Genomic DNA, 18302 nt, shown 5'->3' with positions numbered 1-18302 from the left:
GGGTGAATGTAGTGTGCAGGGTTCAATATTAGCGGTCGCCAAGTCGTCCGGGACGACTGTAACATCGTTAAGACGAGGATGATAACACTATTTAGTCGTCCGATGACGACAAAATTTTGAACTTTTTTTTCAAAATTATTTTTTCTCATTCAAGCCTTACCTATGGTTTAGCTCAGTTCACCGGCCAAAAGTGCTCTTTTGTTATGAAATAGGTCGTTGTTCATCGTGGTGGCTGGATGATAATATAAATTTGTTCTGTTGTCTCACGACGAAGTCACTAGATGTAGAACGCGACGTTTCGACTGCTTACTACAAGTCTTCTTCAGGCGATGGAGTCGACTGGTTGCGGCACAGCATTATGCATCATTGTGGTCTGTTGCGATTGGTGCATTTCATCCGGCTATTGTTTCCATGTGCCATGGTTTCCTCAGGCGTTTACTGATTTTTCGTGCGTCGTTGGTTTTGATGTCTTCTGATTGTCGGTATCCACGCTTCCGGTATTTCGGCTCCGTTGTTCCTGTTTATGTTGTTTGGGTTGAGTCTTACGTGAATTGCCTCTTTCCCTTTTCTTGTGTACTAGTGGCTGCCTCAGTCAATAAGCTTTATTTCGTTCCACAACGGCTTGTGTGCGGTTCCGTTAGCATGTTCTGAAACCGCAGAATTCTGAGTGCGCGCGAGTTGTATATCCCTGTCGTGTTCTTTTATTCTTTCTTGCATGGTCGTCCTGTTTCCCCGATATAGACTTTACCGCATGTGCATGGTATCTTGTAGACTTCGCCATCTTGCTTGTTTGGGTCAGCGGGATCTTTTGGTCTGACCATGGCCAGCCGACTGACCTTAGTGTGATGTCGGACTTAAAGACGGTACGTTTTCCTTGTTGCTGTAGGTTGCGGCGGATGGGTTTCTGAGACTCCTTTGATGTATAGCAGCACTGTGGTAGACATGAATTCTGCTGTTTTCTTTTAGTTTGGTGTTGGATTCCTGGTTTTGGTCACCTTCTGTAAGAAGGACAAAGGGTAGCCGTTGGCGACGAGAACTGTAGATAGACATTTCTTCTCCTGAGCTGTTCCTGATGGCTTAGTGATGATACGTTTAGCCGGATCATGTAAACACTTGACAATGCCACGTTTAACTGCTTATTGATGGTGCGAATCATACGCGAGGTACTGGTCTGTGTGTGTGAGCTTTCTGTATACACTTGTGTATAGTTAACCGTCTGGTTCCCTTATTACAAGGGTATCGAGAAAGACGATCTTGTTGTTATTCTCAGTTTCCATGGTGAAACGGATAGACGGATGTTGTTGGTTGAGGTGGCTCAGGAAATTATCGACGTTGTGCTGTTTTATGTCGGTGAACGTATCATCTACATAGCGCTTCCATATTCTCGGTGTTTCTAGGGCGGTAGCTAAGGTTTGTTCTTCGAAAGCTTCCATTTATAGATCGGCAATTACAGCGGAAATCGGGCTGCCCATCAGTGCTCCTTGTTGCTCGTAGAGGGCTCAGTTGTGCTTAAAGTGTGTGGATCTCAAGACGAAATTCAGAACGTCTCCAATCTGGGTAGGTGTGAGCGCTGTGCGGTCTGGTAGGCTCGATCGTTGTTGAGTCTATGTAACGCAGCCTGTACTGTTTCTTCTATAGGGCCGTTGGTGAATAGCGACTCGATGTCAAAGGATATCATTACTTCGCCTGTATGGATGGATCTCTTTACTGATGATGTACGCAAATTCTTCTGAGTTCTTCACTGTGTAACTGGAGTTACATGTGACAGGAGACAAAATTCTTGCTAAGGAAACCGATAGGTCGTAAGCAAAGACCTATCAGGTTACTTAGCTAGTTTAGTGCTCTTTTACTGGCCAAAAAAAAAAACTAGATTGTAGTTTGCAAACTTTTATCGCCGAACGCCATTTTTTTCGTTAGTTGTATGGATCCCCAAGTGTGACTAGATGCGGGATTTCGATTTCAGTTCTGGTTAGGGTTCCCGAATAAAAAAAATCGCTGTACTGTCATTAATGTCAGACCTCCTTACGAATCTCCAAGATCGAGAAATGATCGATTAGGTCCTTGCTGAGACTTTGTTGTCACACTCGTCTCCATGAATCTTCCTGCTATAGAGGCTAAATCTAATTTCAAATCTACCTGGAAAAAAGAGTCGCGGTAATGCAGTCTAGGGGGAAGGGGACTGGAGGCTCTGATAAGCTACAGCTACACATAGAGTTTATATATATATATATTTATATAGGGACGGGGCAATGTTTGTAGTTTACGTGATCGACCACGGAAGGATATTACTTTCCTTCAGAGATTTGCTTCCCTGAATGACCTCGCCAAGCTCGGTTATGGTTAGGGTCAGAGTTAGGGTTATCTTCACCAATGTCATTTGGAAAGACATTCACCAGAGGAATGCTATAAAACAGTAATAACAATCAATCAATTTTCGGGTGTTGCTGCAATTGCAATTATGGGAGCTAGTTAGTCTGTTTCAGGCTCTCAGTAAGTGGTTGCCTGTTGCTGGCGTTCATTTAGTAACTCGGTTCACAAAATTAAATGGCTCGACGGTAACGGCCGAGCTGAAAAACGAGGGGGCTCTGGGTCAGATTCGTATCATTTGTATTATTACTAATATTGTTATTATTATTATTATTAGTATTATTATTATTATTATTATCAATATTGCTATTATTATTTATTATTATTATTATTATTATTATTATTACTATCTATTCTATCGCAGTCTTTGCTGGTGTCCTTTTTGGGCACCAGCCGAGCGTAAAGCATGCACTAAGGGCATCAGTCACTCAAGTCAATCATTCTGTTCATACACTAAGCACCTTTCTGAGGATTCGCGTGGATCTTAGCATGTAGACTTTTTTAATCTCTGCCACAGTAGCTGTTTCTGGTACTTTCCATTTCTTTTAGAGCGATGTTTCTATCTGATGGAACATTCATATCAATCAGTTTGCAGTAATCAAAGTTTTTAATGTCTTTACGTGGGGCATGGTTACCCATATTGCCCGAGCAAGAGGCTCATGTATGAAACACAAGACAACAACCCACCCATCCCACCCCAGGGGAGGACATCCATCACAAAGTAATCTCGTGCGTGGGAAATTAACGTCTCCTACCCCTAACCCGGTAGGAGACGGGACCTCCATTTATTCGTCCCTATCCGAGAAGACTAGAATATCTAAACCATTTCTTGATGATATAGAAAGGCAGCATATTGTTCTCAATTATTTTAAGACCTTGAGTGTTGGTCCGGCCGGGGCTCGAACCCTCGACCTCCCGCACATAAGTCCAGCGCTCTATCCATTGAGCTAACCTTCTGGTGGAATTCACTGAATTTTTAAAGACGATGTCTGGTTTGTCCGCTGTTATAGTTCTGTCGGTATTGACTGGCATGTCCCATATGATGGTAATGTTATATCATTATTATTATTGTTGTTATTGTTATTATTATAATTATTATTATCATTATCATTATTATTAACACTATTATTGTCAAAGTGTAGTCTGATCGTCCTGATGAGTGTAGTCCTGAGAAGGACTGTAGTCATTAGTGGTGACTGACGTTTCGACAACCTGAGTGGAAGTCATGTTGAATGTTCTGAGTCCAGTTCGTATAAATTGATTGGTCAGTTTTGCTGTGATGACTCAAGTGGCGTAGGCGGTCGTGATTGGTCGGTTTCGATCCGTTGGTATATAAAGTTGGGTCGTTCTGTTCGGTTCGTTTGTGATGTTAATGTCGTGAATAAGTCGTTTGCATGGTGCCAGTAGTAGTTCACACCGGTTGAGGGGAGTCTATCTAAGTTGCATTATTTAACCAGCTATTCATAGTCAGTAGATAGTACCGTAGGTTAGGCATTGCGTAGAGTCCGATCAGACCACACCATCACATGTTAAACCTGAATTCTTCAAAGTATTTACTGTATTATTATTATTATTCAAACACAACGAATAAATGAAATTCACATATCTGAACTGCGGTTATAGAAACGTATTTGTGCACGATCCTAGCGGTAAAGAGCACTATTTAAGCAATAGTGAAAATCAGACGTGAAAAAATTCAGGCCTGTTACCAATAGAGCTAACAAGCCAACTGGGAGCAGGTCAGTGGTTCGAATCCCGTACAGGCCTGAATTTTAATAATGAGTAATAATAATAATAATTATAATCGCAGAGAAATCAACTGAATGCTACATTCTAATTAAGCAGCACAGGGCGAAAACCGTAACCTGTGAGCCATGGAGTAAAAAAAAAATGTACATTAACTAATCTTAAAAAGCTTTTCCGTTGTGTCCACGGTCCTCCTTCTAACAGGAACTCAAACTGCCACCATGAAAGTCCGGGGAATATTAAACGTGCCCGAGAGCACTGCCCTCTGCATCTTACGCAGTACGTCTGTGCTTCTGCCTCCCACCAGCTCACGCATCATGACATCCAGCTCCCGTGACCACCCCCCAAGGGCATCCATTATGATTTTATATTTCTTCACTTCGTAGCCTGGGAACTGCTGCCTTAGTTCCCAGCGAAGGGGTCCGTACTTCAGTGTCTTCTCTTCATCCTTTCCTGTCCGATTGTTAACCCACGGGCAGCTCATTTCCAGCTTCACAACTCTCTTGCACATATGATTTACAATGCGTGTATCCACCCTATTGCATCTGACCTCTTGTTGATCAGCATATATAGGGACATCCCAATAAGTTTTAACATTCTCTGACTCATACACGGGCTTGGGCTTGTCGGGTGAGTACCAGGGTGGTATCTCGTCTATAACTCCCATTATTATTATTATTATTATTATTATTATTATTATTATTATTATCATTATTATTATTATTATTTCTATTTTTGTTATTATTATTTCTTTCATCATCATCATCATCATTATGATAGTTACCATTACAAGGACCAAAAAATATTGAAGCTCAAGGAACATCCTCTTTTCATAAACACGCAGCCTTCCATGGAACTGCCATGTGAATACTTTGGCCAGAGCTTAGAAGACTGTGATGTCACCATAGATTCCTTCGGCGCCATCAATTTCAAGGAGCGCATCTCTGTCACCAAACCCTATCAAGCTTTACTTGTCCGGACCACGACTGGAGAGCGCGCCTGGCCTGGGGACTGGTACCCACCTTTCTCAGAGTGACCTTACAGTGCAGTGATCGAATAGCCCTTATCGCATTTGTGTCTGCAATGCAAAGGGTCTGCGGAGTTACAGTTTCAAGACGAGGCTATCGGGTCAACGTTTCTCGAGAAACACCAGAAACACTCCATGTCTGACCATATAACTCTGGAATCTGCGTTTTTTTCTGCCGAGGAAAAAGGTTAAAATTCTTAGTGGTAATTTTCCTGGCATCACGAAAGGAAGATTGAAAGAATGGCTGTCATTTCGGAAAGGAACGGCAAATTTTTGTCGCGTTCGTTCATAACTACGGTTGTTGTTCCTTTGTCGGCCTTTCTGAGGTTTAACTCAGAGTCACGTTTCAAGGCCCTCAGCGCCTTGCGTTAGGCCGGAAGCAAATTATCTTTTGGCTTTGTAATTTCTATTTCTGAAAGGTCACCTTTAACCTCTTCTAAATAGCTTTCATGGGCTACTGATTTTTGTATTGGTGGTATCCATGTAGATTTGACATGGCAGGGATGGGTTTTTTTGTCCTCCCCTCGGAATATGTAAATCAGACGCATTCTCCTCGCGAACCGATCAAAGTCACACAATAGTTGTTGTCTGGTCTGTTTTTGTTTTGTAGCGGGTGTTGGAATGAATTTAAGCCCTTTTGCCAGTAAATTAATCTGGTCGTTTGCAAGCTCTTTATTTGAGAGGTTTTTTTATGTGCGTTTTGTTCGCCTCTAGTTTGATAGTTGAACGTGTTTGGCAAGACCGCGGTCTCGACCCTGATCTTGTGGATCTCGTCAGTTGCCGATTCTCTGAATAGACTGTTGCACCCGTACGCAATACAATAGGGAGTTTAAGCAAATCACTACGGCTGGCGCAGCTACGGCTACCATGGTTGACGAGACTTGGGGAGAGTACGTCGCCGTAGCCCGCTAAAATTCAACTTTAAGCAAGGCGAACTACAAACCTAGTACGGCTGAGAAGTTTAAAACCAATAAGCGTCTTCGCGGTAGTTTTTGCACGTCTAAAAACTCAAAATGGCTTCGTTCAAAGAGACGAGGGGTTCCGACGTTTGGAAAAAAAAATTGTTGGCGATCCTGTGCACAGTGAATGAGTGAATTAAAATATCTAAGCTTACATGTAAAATTGCAGTTTGGAGCTTATAAACACCAAAGCAACGTTTCTACACGGTCCTTCATAACCCTCGTCATTCCTCGGCTTCAGCTATTTGAATTTCAAGTAGTCTTTAAGGTTTGAAAAGGAAAAGTTAGACTTTCTACTTATGTATTTCTCCTGGCGTTCGCTGCGTTCTCCATGTGTACACTGCTTCGATCCTTCGACAAACCCGGCTGCAAAAATAAAGGCAGATTCACTCGGTAAGGGACAGCAAGCTTGATAAATATTCACGATAAGCTATTTTTAAAGATGTTAAGCGTATTTCAATAGTTAAAGTTGCTCAGGAGAATGTATAAAGCGAAGAAAGAAGCGAGATGAGTTCACGTACCACAGACTACGCCGAAACCTTCCCACTCGCGCAGAGGGATTTCCCGCTATGGCTGGATGGTAACCACTGACATGCGCAATGACTCGTTTCTCGACAATTTTACTTCCGGTAGCCGTAGTAGCGCCAGCCGTAGTGATTTGCTTAAACTCCCTAATGCCTAACCATGACGAGAAGACGCTGTATCCTTAAGAAAATTAATAAAAATGCCTCCAAACGTAGCCGTTTGATTTTGCTTGAAAGTTTTACCTGTGTGACCCGATAGCCTCGTTTCGAAACTTCAAAGTCCGCTGAGCTCTCGTACAGTGGGCGTAAATGCGATAAGGGCTATTAGTGTTCGCACTCGAGCACAATGGCTTCAGTATCGAACTACCTTTTTCAAGATAAGGAAACAGAACGGAAGAAACAGGAAGAAAAAGAACAGAGGGAACGCGTAGAAAAAGAATTGAAAGAACACGTAGAAAGAGTATTGAAAGAAGTCGAGGAAAGAGAACGAAAGGAACGCCAAGAAAGAGACTTAAAAGAACACGTAGAAAGAGTATTGAGAGAAGTCGAGGAAAGAGAACGGAAGAAATGCGAAGAAATAGAACGTAAGGAACGCGAAGAATTAGAACGGAAGGAACTCGAAGAAATACAACGGAAGGAACGCGAAGAAAGAGAATGGGAAAGAGTAAGAAATGACATTCTTAGATTGCAAAATGAAATGGAAGTGGATGCGCGTGCCCACTATTTGTGTGCCGAATACTACGGAAAGTGGAAGTTCATCCTATTTGTCTCACTTCTTATCTTTGGAGGAGCATTGGCAGGCTTTAGGGCACTGTTTCTCGACTGGAAAGTGCCGCTGCTAGGCGATCCTTGGTCAAAGAAGACTGCTATTGCCGTCTTCGCCCTTGGCGCTGTCACATTTGTCATCAGTAAGTGCTACAATGCGGTGGCTGATTCACACGAGAAGCACCACAACGCGGAGAGAAATTGCCGGAGTATAGTAGAAAGAGTGAAATCTGTTTTGCAAAGAGGTTTTACCGGCGAATCTTTAAGTTCCATAAGGGATAATTATGATGGACTTCTGCAGGAAAAGGAAAGTTTCAACAAGATACGACCTGAAAAATGGGCTTATCAAAATGCATCGAAGAAATGAAATGGAGAGAGCGGGTAAATTATCAGCGATAACTTATAAAGGTCCTGACTAAATATAACTGCAAACTGCAAACTGCTGTTCCTACTGTATAGTGAACTAAGATGTTTGATTCTCAGTAAATTAGCAATTTTTATTTATTTCGACAGAAACTTGATTCAGTGAATGCAAATGAGATTCAAGTTGGTGAGGTTTCTGAGAAACATTACAAATAGAAAATAGCCAAACAATAGAACGCATTTACATCACATCAGTGCACTATCATTTTCAAGTAGAGAAATGAAAAATATCGCACAACTTGTACGACTAAAGGGCGTCGAATAGGATAAGTGATTAACTGTAATAGCTCATTTAAGGATGATTTAGTAGATAAATAAAGATGTTTATATCGTACGCGGACGTTCAAATGTAGTTTCGATATCGGTTTGCATTCCCGTATGAAAATGTCATCCCCCACCCCCACCCACCGTTCCCCCCCCCCCCCCCCCACGAATGAATGTTCATCGGTGTACCAGATGTTGCTAGGAAACTAAGCCATTTGTTTTGTCAAGGCGCCATTTTGAAAAAGTGCTTTGTCCAAACCGCATTATTTTGTAACAAATTCATCGTTTTGAACCATGCCAGCGGCCGTTTTAAAGGATGAAATGGTTGCAAAGGAAGAGGATAACTATCCAAGGTAGTTACAGGAAAGAGATAACTCTGATCAGGCGATTTCGACTCGAGAAGTATGTACAGGCTTGACGCATTCTCATTTCTTATCAACAGGATTACGAAGAAAGTGCTAATTCAGCTTTGCAAAGATCACAAATTGTACAGAACGCCATATCTTAACGATGTTCTCTACCTTCATTATAAAGGTACGTTATTCTAGGTAAAGGTAAGTTACATTAATGCTTCTTTCGGGGAGCATTTAATTTAGATAAGTGTTACATGAAAGGTTGGCTAGGGGTAATTTGTAATTGTTTTTATATTATCAACTTGAAAAACCGATGTCGTTTCATCCTGCGAAAGCTTAGAGCTGTTAAAAATTTTTTTGGTTTGTCTTTTCTTGTGGCTATATACTTGGCAGACGTATTTTTTCAAATAATTTCCTCCGAAAGGTGCTCTCAAACATCTTACGCCAAGAATATCAGGTGTTTGTTCAGAGATGTCAAGCGACTCTGAAGATAATTTTGGCGTTTAGTGGAGGAATTTTCCGAGCTTGTGCAAGCTGCAAAAGTGCTTGCACGTCGACACTTGGTAAACGTTTGTGGACAGACTGCGGCGTGTGTAGGCTTAGTGCCCAATTCAGTCAAAAACAATTCCACTGAATTCCCACAGAAAGCTCCATTCAACCCCAATGAGATTGTTTGATTCTTTTTGAAAAATGCTAAGCAATTCTAAATATTATGATGTTTTTTATTAAATAAATTTTCCAAGCTTGTGCATACCATAATGTGGCTAGGTGGTTTATGTTACACTTCAGCATGCCAACAATAAAGTAATACTGCACTATTACCTTTAACTTCCTGTACCATGTGATTTGAGCTTAATAACTATTACAGGGTTTGCAAAGATAGAAAACCTTGAGGAGTACACAGGCTTAAAATGCTTATGGTTGGAATGCAATGGAGTTCACAAGATAGAAAATCTGGACTATCAGAAAGAGTTGCGATGCCTGTGAGTTCTATTTGATCTTTTTCAGTCAAAATCTTAAAGATGACAGTACAAACTACCTAAAGCAGGGGTTGTTGAGGTTTTCTTGTAGAAACTCTTTCTCGCCTTTTGAACATCAAACATACATGGGCAATCATTTTCAGTAAAGATAAGCCCCCATAAAATTGTCTTTAAAGGGTTAAGTCTCTATTATTAGAAACTGTGGTGCTAGGTTGCAGGGGACGTATTACAAGAAAATTGGGTTTAATCAATTGAGGTGATAATGTAAACTGGCTATGGTAGAGTGTTAATCTAAAGCTGACATTTCGATTGTCAGCCGTTTGTCAGAGTGATAGGCAAACGCTGAAGGTAAGGGATAAAGCTTGAAACCTCAGCATCAGAAACTTTGTACAGTAGCCAATTTATAACATCAACTGAGTTGAAAACTATGTTAAACATGCACCGCTTACTATCAAGTACAATTTTTACTTGGCCACTTTGGGTTATTTACAGAGTTTTACCTCAGGTTTTCCTCAAGCATTATATATTGTCATCCAAAGCATCTTGGGTTAAATGGCCTCCTGTACAAACTGTATCAGGATCCTGTGACATTTAAACAGTTTTTTGTGCTTTAACATCGAGTTCACATCCATGCACATTCACAGTGGACCTTATAATGCCAGATTTGTGTATAATTAGCAGCATTTTTAAAATTTTACTTTGATTTAGATACCTACAGCAGAATCTCATATCAAAGATAGAGAATGTGGAACATTTACAACAGCTGGATACTCTTAATGTTAGCAACAACACCATTTCCAAAATTGAAAACATTGGTAAGTTTGTTCTTGTTCCATTGTTTATTAAAATAAATAAAGTTTACTTCATCTTGTATGTATATACGGTCACTGTACAACTTAGGTTGAATTTCATCTTTCATGGAATTGTTTGATGACCACACCTCTTAATCAATTACACCCATAAAATTATTATTTTCCTAATAACTAATATTCTCGGTCATGAGGATGGTTTTGTCCACCTGATTTGACAATTTGGAGGAAATTTATCCTATAAAGAAGTTTAGTTTAAAAAATCCCCCCCCCCCCATGAAAACCAGTTATCCTCCTGCTAGAAACATCAATGAAATTCCTGCATCAGTAATTTTCTTTACTGTCTGCCATGTAACTCTTGTGATGTTAGTTTGGAGAATTTGATATTCAATCAACTAATAATCCCCTCATTGACATTTTTCTTTGTTCTCATCACTTGTCTACTTGATATTGTATTGATTTTGTAAGGAAAAATTATGTCTCGGTCACTGTATACTGAGCTGTATGAGGTAGGGAGGTACTAGCTAGGGATGACACCTACATTAGTTGAGGTTTTTTTTTTTTGTTTTTTTTTTTTTAGTTAATAAAACTAAGAAAATAAAACAATAATGACTGGTCAATTTTGAAGCACACCTGTAGTTTGTTTTCAAATTTCCATAACACATGTGCATGTAGTTGCAAATACTAAATATTGCCCTCAGATACACGGTGCACCTCCTTGCATATTTAAGAGACCATGTCAGGTTTTTATTTTTTTATTACTTACTTTTATCCTGATTGTATGGTATCTTCAATAGGTGCCATACCCAAACTTAGCACTTTACAGATATCGCACAACCGTTTATCATCTGCTGACGACTTGAGACATTTGTCAGAATGTTCTAATCTGAGGTAAAGTTTATTGAACCTTATAAGCCTGCATGCATAGCTAGCTTACAAAAATAGAAAGGAGAGAGTTGATGGGCACTGAGTGCAATCATTTTAAATTGCAGATCCAAAACCGTGCTTTGAATCTGTGTAAACCCTTCATCCTCTTTTATGCCACACAGGCTACAATCCTTATCTCAATTTTTGAGAGAAACATTTCCACCCTCCCCTCTTGTCATCCTTCCTCTCTTTTCAATATTTATGTAACAGGAATATTCAACTACCTGAAAAGAACTCAACACTGAGAGTGGAGGAAGGTGTTTCAACAGAATGTGATGAGGAATGTAGTCATATATTTTATCTTCACCTTCTTAACATTTATAAATATACATGTACTTAATGAGTGAGGGGAAGGTTGGGATGCCAAAATATTGAGCTTATAAGGTCATGATATGTGGAAACATGCAGCTTGGCCTGTGCATCAGTTGACTGAGAGCCTAATATTTTCTTGTTCAGCCAGTCAAAAAGCATATTATCATTTGAACACTAAGTGTTAAGAAGTTTTGAAATTGTTTTAACTTATTAATTAAGGCAGCAAACCATAGAAAAGATTCTACAATCATGATAACTTTTCCTTTGTTTTTTCGAGTCAGAACATCTTCTGAAATCAGTGTTAGTACTTAGTATTTTTTGAGCAAGTTTTTGTACTTGAGTTGGTCAATTATGGCATACAGTGTTTTTTTTTTAATCATTTCTTATAATATTCCTATTCTGTGGAACCTTTATTAAGTGGTCAACCTGTATTATGTAGTCACCCCTCCATTCCCTATGGGTGACCACCTAACATATGTTTGATTGTATCCAAGTCCATCCTGTTTAGGGGCATGGCCTCCATGTTGATCCCTGTCTGAGTTCCTTTTTATACAATTTTGTTTAACTTTGTTTGAGTTTATGAGTGTCTGAGTCAGTGAGTGTCAATTAACTATGATTAATCCAGCTAAGTATATCTGAGTGTCTATGTGGCTTTTACTGTCCATCTGCTCCATCTATCTTGTGAATGGCTTCGTGACCGGAAGGTTTATGTTCACTTTCAGGCTTCAGTCATATGAATAAAGGCTAATAGTTTCGAAAGAAACTGTTTGGGGCTGCGTCGGTGGGAGTAACGAAATAATTTGGATACATCAACAAAGTTGAAATGGTAAATTGGCCACCGTAACGATTACAAAAGCTGACGTTTCGAGCGTTAGCCCTTCGCCGGAGCTCCGACGAAGGGCTAACGCTCGAAACGTCAGCTTTTGTAATCGTTACGGTGGCCAATTTACCTTTTCAACTTTGACGAAGCTGACGTTTCGAGCGTTAGCCCTTCATCGGAGCTCCGACGAAGGGATAACGCCCGAAACGTCAGCTTTTGTAATCGTTACGGGGGCCAATTTACCATTTCAACTTTGTTGATATATCCAAATTATTTATTCAGTCATATGAATTGACATAACATGTATCGATCCATTCATTATATCTCTTCTTGTACATTAATTTTTTATTATCTTAACCAGCCATTCAAGTTAATGTTTAAAATGCTTCGTATAACAAGTATTCTATATCATCGTGGTACATGTGACTATAATTGTTTTCTTTGCTTTTACAGTGTTCTCGATGTTTCCTACAACCGTATTGATGACCCTGATGTCGTGAAAGTCTTTGAATCCATGGAAAACCTTGTAAGTTTATGGTACTAGCATCACTAGATAGGAAGTGTTTGATCCCATATTCAGTGCATTTAATACAGTTTGCCTTGTTTTCTCTCAGCATGTTCTTAACATGATGGGTAATCCGGTCATTAAGAAGATCAAGAATTACCGGAAAATATTCATCATCAAAATAGTAAGTGAACAAGGCAGTGAATCTAGAGGGTCCCCAATAGGGTTCTTCAATCCCGCCATCCCGACCGGAATTTTCCCTCAATCCCGAGATCCCGACGGTTTCTACCGGCTAATCCCGATCCCGGTCATATTTTCTTAATTCCTTACTTCAGCAAAAATGATCCTTGAAGTTCCGTTTCAGATTCCCTCACAGCAGACTCAAGCACCGACTATTACGTTGAATTAGCTGTATCTCTCTGCACGAAAACGATGATCTAGTTCATTTGTTTTTCATGACTGATTTTAATCGAGTTTCGTCAGTCAATGAGTTATTTTCATGGTTTTTATAGCTGGTTTTTTTTTTTTTTTTTTTTTTTTTTCTGTTTTGCCTCTTTTGTTCGATAACACCTGCCCTCCGGATCACTTCGATCCCTGAAAAAAGTGTCTCTCGGAGTTGATAGCGATCAATGAAGAGCATTAAAGGGGAACTGAAGCCTAAAAATGAACCATTTTTTAAATTGCAGCTTATAGTTCAAATAGCAATGTTCGAGGGTTTTTTTCAGTCATTGGGCCCAACTTCGCCTCGGAAAATAGTTTAAAGTGGTATTTTGGCCTCGTAGTACGGCGGCTCAGAAAGTCGATGTCAGCGGTCATTTTAGGTCGCTCTTACGTCACTGGTGGGAAAGGAAGATAATAAACCCGTACTCTTCCTACAGAAATTTGGTTTGGTTATGGAGTTATCGAAGTTGCGTGACTTGTAATGGGGATTAACTACGAAAATGAAATAGTAACAGTTGTTTTTCTTAAGTTGGTTCCCCACCACTGACGTCATAAACGACCGCTGCTGACCTATTTTGAGCCGAAGGTCTTACACCCCCAAAAGCGGGAAAAAGGCAACTTCAAATCGAATTTTCTCGTAAAAAACAAGAAGTGAACGAAAATGAATATCGACACTTTATCTTACTCCTCTAAAGCTAACTAGAAAGGAATGCAAACAATATACCAATTTTAGGCTTCAGTTCCCCTTTAAGGGTACATATCACGACGTACCACGGCATCTTCACTGTTCACCACACATATGATAACTCACCGTCAATCGCAACTCAGAAGACAGTTTGCTCATTCACAATTTTCAGCCATGGCAACGATCATCTGGAAATTCCATAAAATCGAGTACAATTGTGCTCAACAGATACTGAAACATATTCTTTTCGACCCCAGTTTAACAGTGCTACATGTTCCGGCCCAAAATGCCGTAATCACCGGTAACCAAAGCGTACTATAAGAGGTTGACATAAGAGCCTGTATGGATTTCAAATTCGAACGAAAACTATTTCTGTTTTCCTTTGAAAAGCTCAGTACGATAAAGTTCGAACCTCTCTAAGTGGTGTCCTCTTTATGTCGCCGAAACGCTTCTGTTAGCCATTTGACCGATTTTGACGCGAATTAAAGAGTACGCGTCACTGTATTGTAGCTTTCAAAGGAAAAAACAGAGATAATTTGAATTTTAAATCCATACAAACTCTTATAGTACGCTTTGGTCACCTACGGCTAAATTTAATGCGAAATGTTTATTTGATGATTGGTATCATTTAGGAGCTTCTTTAGCAATTCGCTGCAATTAAACTTGAATTCTGCTATTGAACCGAACAGTTCTTCCAAAACGTGGAACCGTTCCAAGCAAAAAAGTTGCCTCGCGATCCAACGACGGAATTCCACCAACATCATCGTCGGCCTCGTCGTTATTAGTTATAAGACTCGCCATGTCATTTTTCACTGTCGAAGTTCTCGCAATTCATTGTTTTCATTCGCAATGCAATAGCTCCAAAAGTCTAAATTAGTAGAGGCAACAACACAAGAAACGAATTTCCGCTCTTCCCCTTCTCATAAAAGCTACGCAGCTAATAACATCGACAACATCATTGTCGGTGTTAACCGACATCGCTAGGGCGCGTTAAACTACGCAAACGATAACTTAGCTAGTCTCCCCCGCGTCGAATATCCCACGCGCACCGATCAGGATATGTATAAGCTTGATACTAGAAATATCACGGTCAACGAATAACAAAGTTAGATTCTCATTACGGCCAAGGTGTCCAAGGTTCACGAAAATAGACCACAGATCACCATAGGGGTCACAGAGCAGCGTGACAGTGTCGTGGAAAACGTGGATGTCACCTAGGTCATTGTTCGACTATTTCCCACCATTTCCGACGTTAATAAGATGATTTGGATATATCGACAAAGTTGAAATGGTAAATTGGCGACCATAACGATTACAAAAGCTGACGTTTCGAGCGTTAGCCCTTCGTCGGAGCGAATAGAAGATAATAAGATAAGATAATAAGATGAGCTAGCTAAAATGACAGCTTGATTTTCTTTGCATATTTCAGCCTCTGGAATTCCCGAATCTCGGTTTCTTTAAAGCGACATTTCCCGATTCCCGCCTGTTAAAATCGCCAAATCCCGTGTCCCGGTCATAAATACAATCCCTAATCTCGTCCCCCTTTTCCTTCAACTGAAAATCTCGAATCCCGGCCTTCAAATAAGCCAAATCCCGGATCTCGAAAAACCTATTGGGAACCCTCAATCTAATGTGGTTTATGTGGAGTAATGTTTTCAACAAAGACGCCTAGCTAGCGTTGTCAGCGGCGTTACACTGTAAAACAGACTAACACGATGGTGAACGCCTAACACAGCGGTCAAACGTCGGGCATGCGTAAGGGTATCAATTCTATCCGGCCGTCCGCCCGCCAATTTCCCACGGAAAATTTCAAAGAAAAACAACCATTTTCCGTGAAGTAAGCAAAAGAAAATTGAAAAGTTCATAGAAATCTGTAAGAGGAACAACCTTAGGAACTCGAGACTTTTCAAACAATGTGGTACGTCAATATACATTCGACCGACTCGGCTCAGACCACTTACCATCTTTATCTTTAATCTTTAATCGAGATACTCCTAAAACAGTAATAACTATACTAGATACAGCTACATCCATACATAATGTAGCTGCGATCTTCGTTTTACACTGGAGGAGACACATTGGCGCAAATTAATTATAATAAAAACGTTAGATTCTCAGTAGAAGCGAGTTTAATTTAACTCAAAGTAATTGGCGTTCACAAAGAGGGACATACGTGTCCATCTTGTGGAAATGACTGACTGTTTTAAGCAAGGAAGCGTGGCTGGCCTCTTGCTGGTACATGAACACTTTGGGTTTAAGCAGTTAAAAAGAAAAACTAAATGGCAACAACCTTGCTACAGATGAACTGACACACTGTAATTTAGGAAGCCCCACTAATGGTACCATTCATCATTTGATGTATCAAAAAAAAAAAGGAAATTATTGTATTTTAACTGTAAGAAAAAGCAAATACACGGTAAAGAAATTTAAATTTTATGGGAAAAATTCATTACCTGACGAGGGAGTTGGGAATTTGGTATTAGCGGAATGGTAAAGCGATGAGTGATATCATTTGGTTTATCAAAAAAAAGGAAATTACTGTATTTTAACTAATTATATGAAAAAGTAAATGTACAGTAAAGAAATTTTAATTTTATGGGAAAATTCATTACTTGACAAGATAATTCGGCATTAATTTTCACGCGAAAACCAACATCGCACGAATGGTGAAGCGATGAGTGTGATGTCGATTTTCAAGTTCAATTTAACGCGGAATTCACGAGTCAGGTGATGGATTTTCCTTAAATCGCATAATTGAGTAATTGAAAATAAGAAATAAAAATAAAACAGCAATATATTGTTTGTTTTTATCCTAAGCGAGAAACAAGAGATACGAAGCAATATCACCTAGCCTCGTTTTCAACTCGCAGTTCCATGCCAAATAACTCACCCCGTTAACCAATCAGAATGCGAGATTCTATTATATTATGCGATTTTGATTTTAATTTGTAGTATACTCTTAGTCATCCTTGCATCAGAATGTTTAGGGATATTACACTTCTTTCCTATTAGAAAGGCCTCAGATACCTTGATGACAGACCAGTTTTTCCTAGAGAAAGAGCTTGTGCTGAGGCATGGTAAGAATTTGACTTTATTTTTTGGGAAGACCTTGGTGAAAACGGTTTCAAATGCGATAATACCCCTCACTAAATGACGGGAGTAAATAGTAAACAGGGAAGTAAAAGTTTGCGTGGAAGCTTGTGATCAAGTTTACATACACTTACAGGGTTTCTTTTATGTGCAACTTAGAGGTAGTACATGTAAATGTATATTATTGAAGTGCTTTTCATCATAGCACTTTAAGATTATTTGTGTTTGACGGGTTTACGTGGTTGCAAGTGAGCATCTAAAAGATGTAAATGAAAACATTATCCTATTTTAACATGCATTACAAAGGAGAGTCGTAAACCAAAACCAAATCCATCATTCAAACGAACGAAAAGCGCGATTGTGATTGGACAGTTAAATATAGTGCATTTCGATTAAGTGTCGTGATAATAAAACCAATATTATTGCAAGGGCCAATCAGAAGAAAGGAAAATACTCCAAGGGGCCAATGAGAACACAGTAAAAATCAAACAAACTGCCTAAAGCGCGGGAAAACGCGGCTGACCAAGTCGTAATTGGTTTTAGTTTTGTATCTGATTGGTTGAGAGCATGGCGCGAAATCTCTTGGACCAATCAGAAAGTACAATGAAGCAGTAGCAATGTGATTTCAATTTACCTTCGACTCTTAGACGAAAATTGTTTTAATCACAAAGAAATCTCAGATTTCTGTGGGCAACCGATTGAAAATTTCTCTTTTACCAAGGGAAAAAGGTGGAGTGGAGGCTGAGCGAGAAGAAAGGGAGAGATGGATCACACGAGAACAACAAAAAATCATGGACAGTTTTAATGGTAAGAAGATTCGGCCTTTTTTAATGGAAGATTTATGGTTTTATAAATTTATGTAATACGTAATTTATGTATTTATGTATTTATGTAATATGTAATTTATGTTAAGGTATTATTTGCAAGCAGGTATTTGTTAATCTCCTTTTTAAACATTGTTTTATGCAGCAATGGCGAAAATAAGGGAACGAAACGATCTAATAAGGGTAAGACATTTACACGTTCCTGGCATGTTGGAAATAAAATTTAATACTTGTATCTTCGTGTGATATTGAAATAAAACTCAATTTCACGCTTTACATCTTTCTTAACGTGTGTTTCTTGGGTCACCGAAAATTTTGGTTGCAAACGACTAACCTGCGGCCAACTTTTCTTTTATTCGTCTTCCGCGTAAAGTAACAGGAGATTCTATTAGTTAGTCAGCTCAACATGATTGGAATGTTATTTAAATTTGTTCATTGCCATGTTCGAATAAAAAGCTACAAAAAGGAAATCTATCATAGT

At 39.5% G+C, this 18302-nt stretch overlaps 1 protein-coding gene and 1 pseudogene across 2 annotated transcripts in view; one reads left to right on the top strand and one right to left on the bottom strand.

Annotated features, from left to right (window-relative positions):
• Positions 1 to 588: 588 nt before the first annotated feature.
• On the bottom strand, positions 589 to 1472 carry LOC148735641 (uncharacterized; annotated as a pseudogene).
• A 6801-nt stretch (positions 1473 to 8273) lies between these two features.
• LOC111329636 (uncharacterized) overlaps positions 8274 to 18302 on the top strand; it is a 14299-nt gene continuing 4270 nt past the window's right edge. For both annotated transcript variants that reach the window (XM_088754223.1, XM_088754221.1), the window contains exons 1-10: positions 8274 to 8428; positions 8518 to 8609; positions 9297 to 9411; positions 10117 to 10223; positions 11015 to 11108; positions 12730 to 12802; positions 12891 to 12965; positions 16920 to 16984; positions 17719 to 17804; positions 17967 to 18004. In XM_088754223.1, the coding sequence (XP_088610349.1) occupies positions 8370 to 8428; positions 8518 to 8609; positions 9297 to 9411; positions 10117 to 10223; positions 11015 to 11108; positions 12730 to 12802; positions 12891 to 12965; positions 16920 to 16984; positions 17719 to 17804; positions 17967 to 18004 (804 nt within the window). In that variant the 5' untranslated portion in view covers positions 8274 to 8369. The remainder of the gene's footprint in view (positions 8429 to 8517; positions 8610 to 9296; positions 9412 to 10116; positions 10224 to 11014; positions 11109 to 12729; positions 12803 to 12890; positions 12966 to 16919; positions 16985 to 17718; positions 17805 to 17966; positions 18005 to 18302) is intronic.

This window comes from Stylophora pistillata, chromosome 3 (assembly GCF_964205215.1).
Source record: "Stylophora pistillata chromosome 3, jaStyPist1.2, whole genome shotgun sequence".
Lineage (NCBI taxonomy): Eukaryota > Metazoa > Cnidaria > Anthozoa > Scleractinia > Pocilloporidae > Stylophora > Stylophora pistillata.
This window is presented reverse-complemented; position numbering and strand designations above follow the sequence as displayed.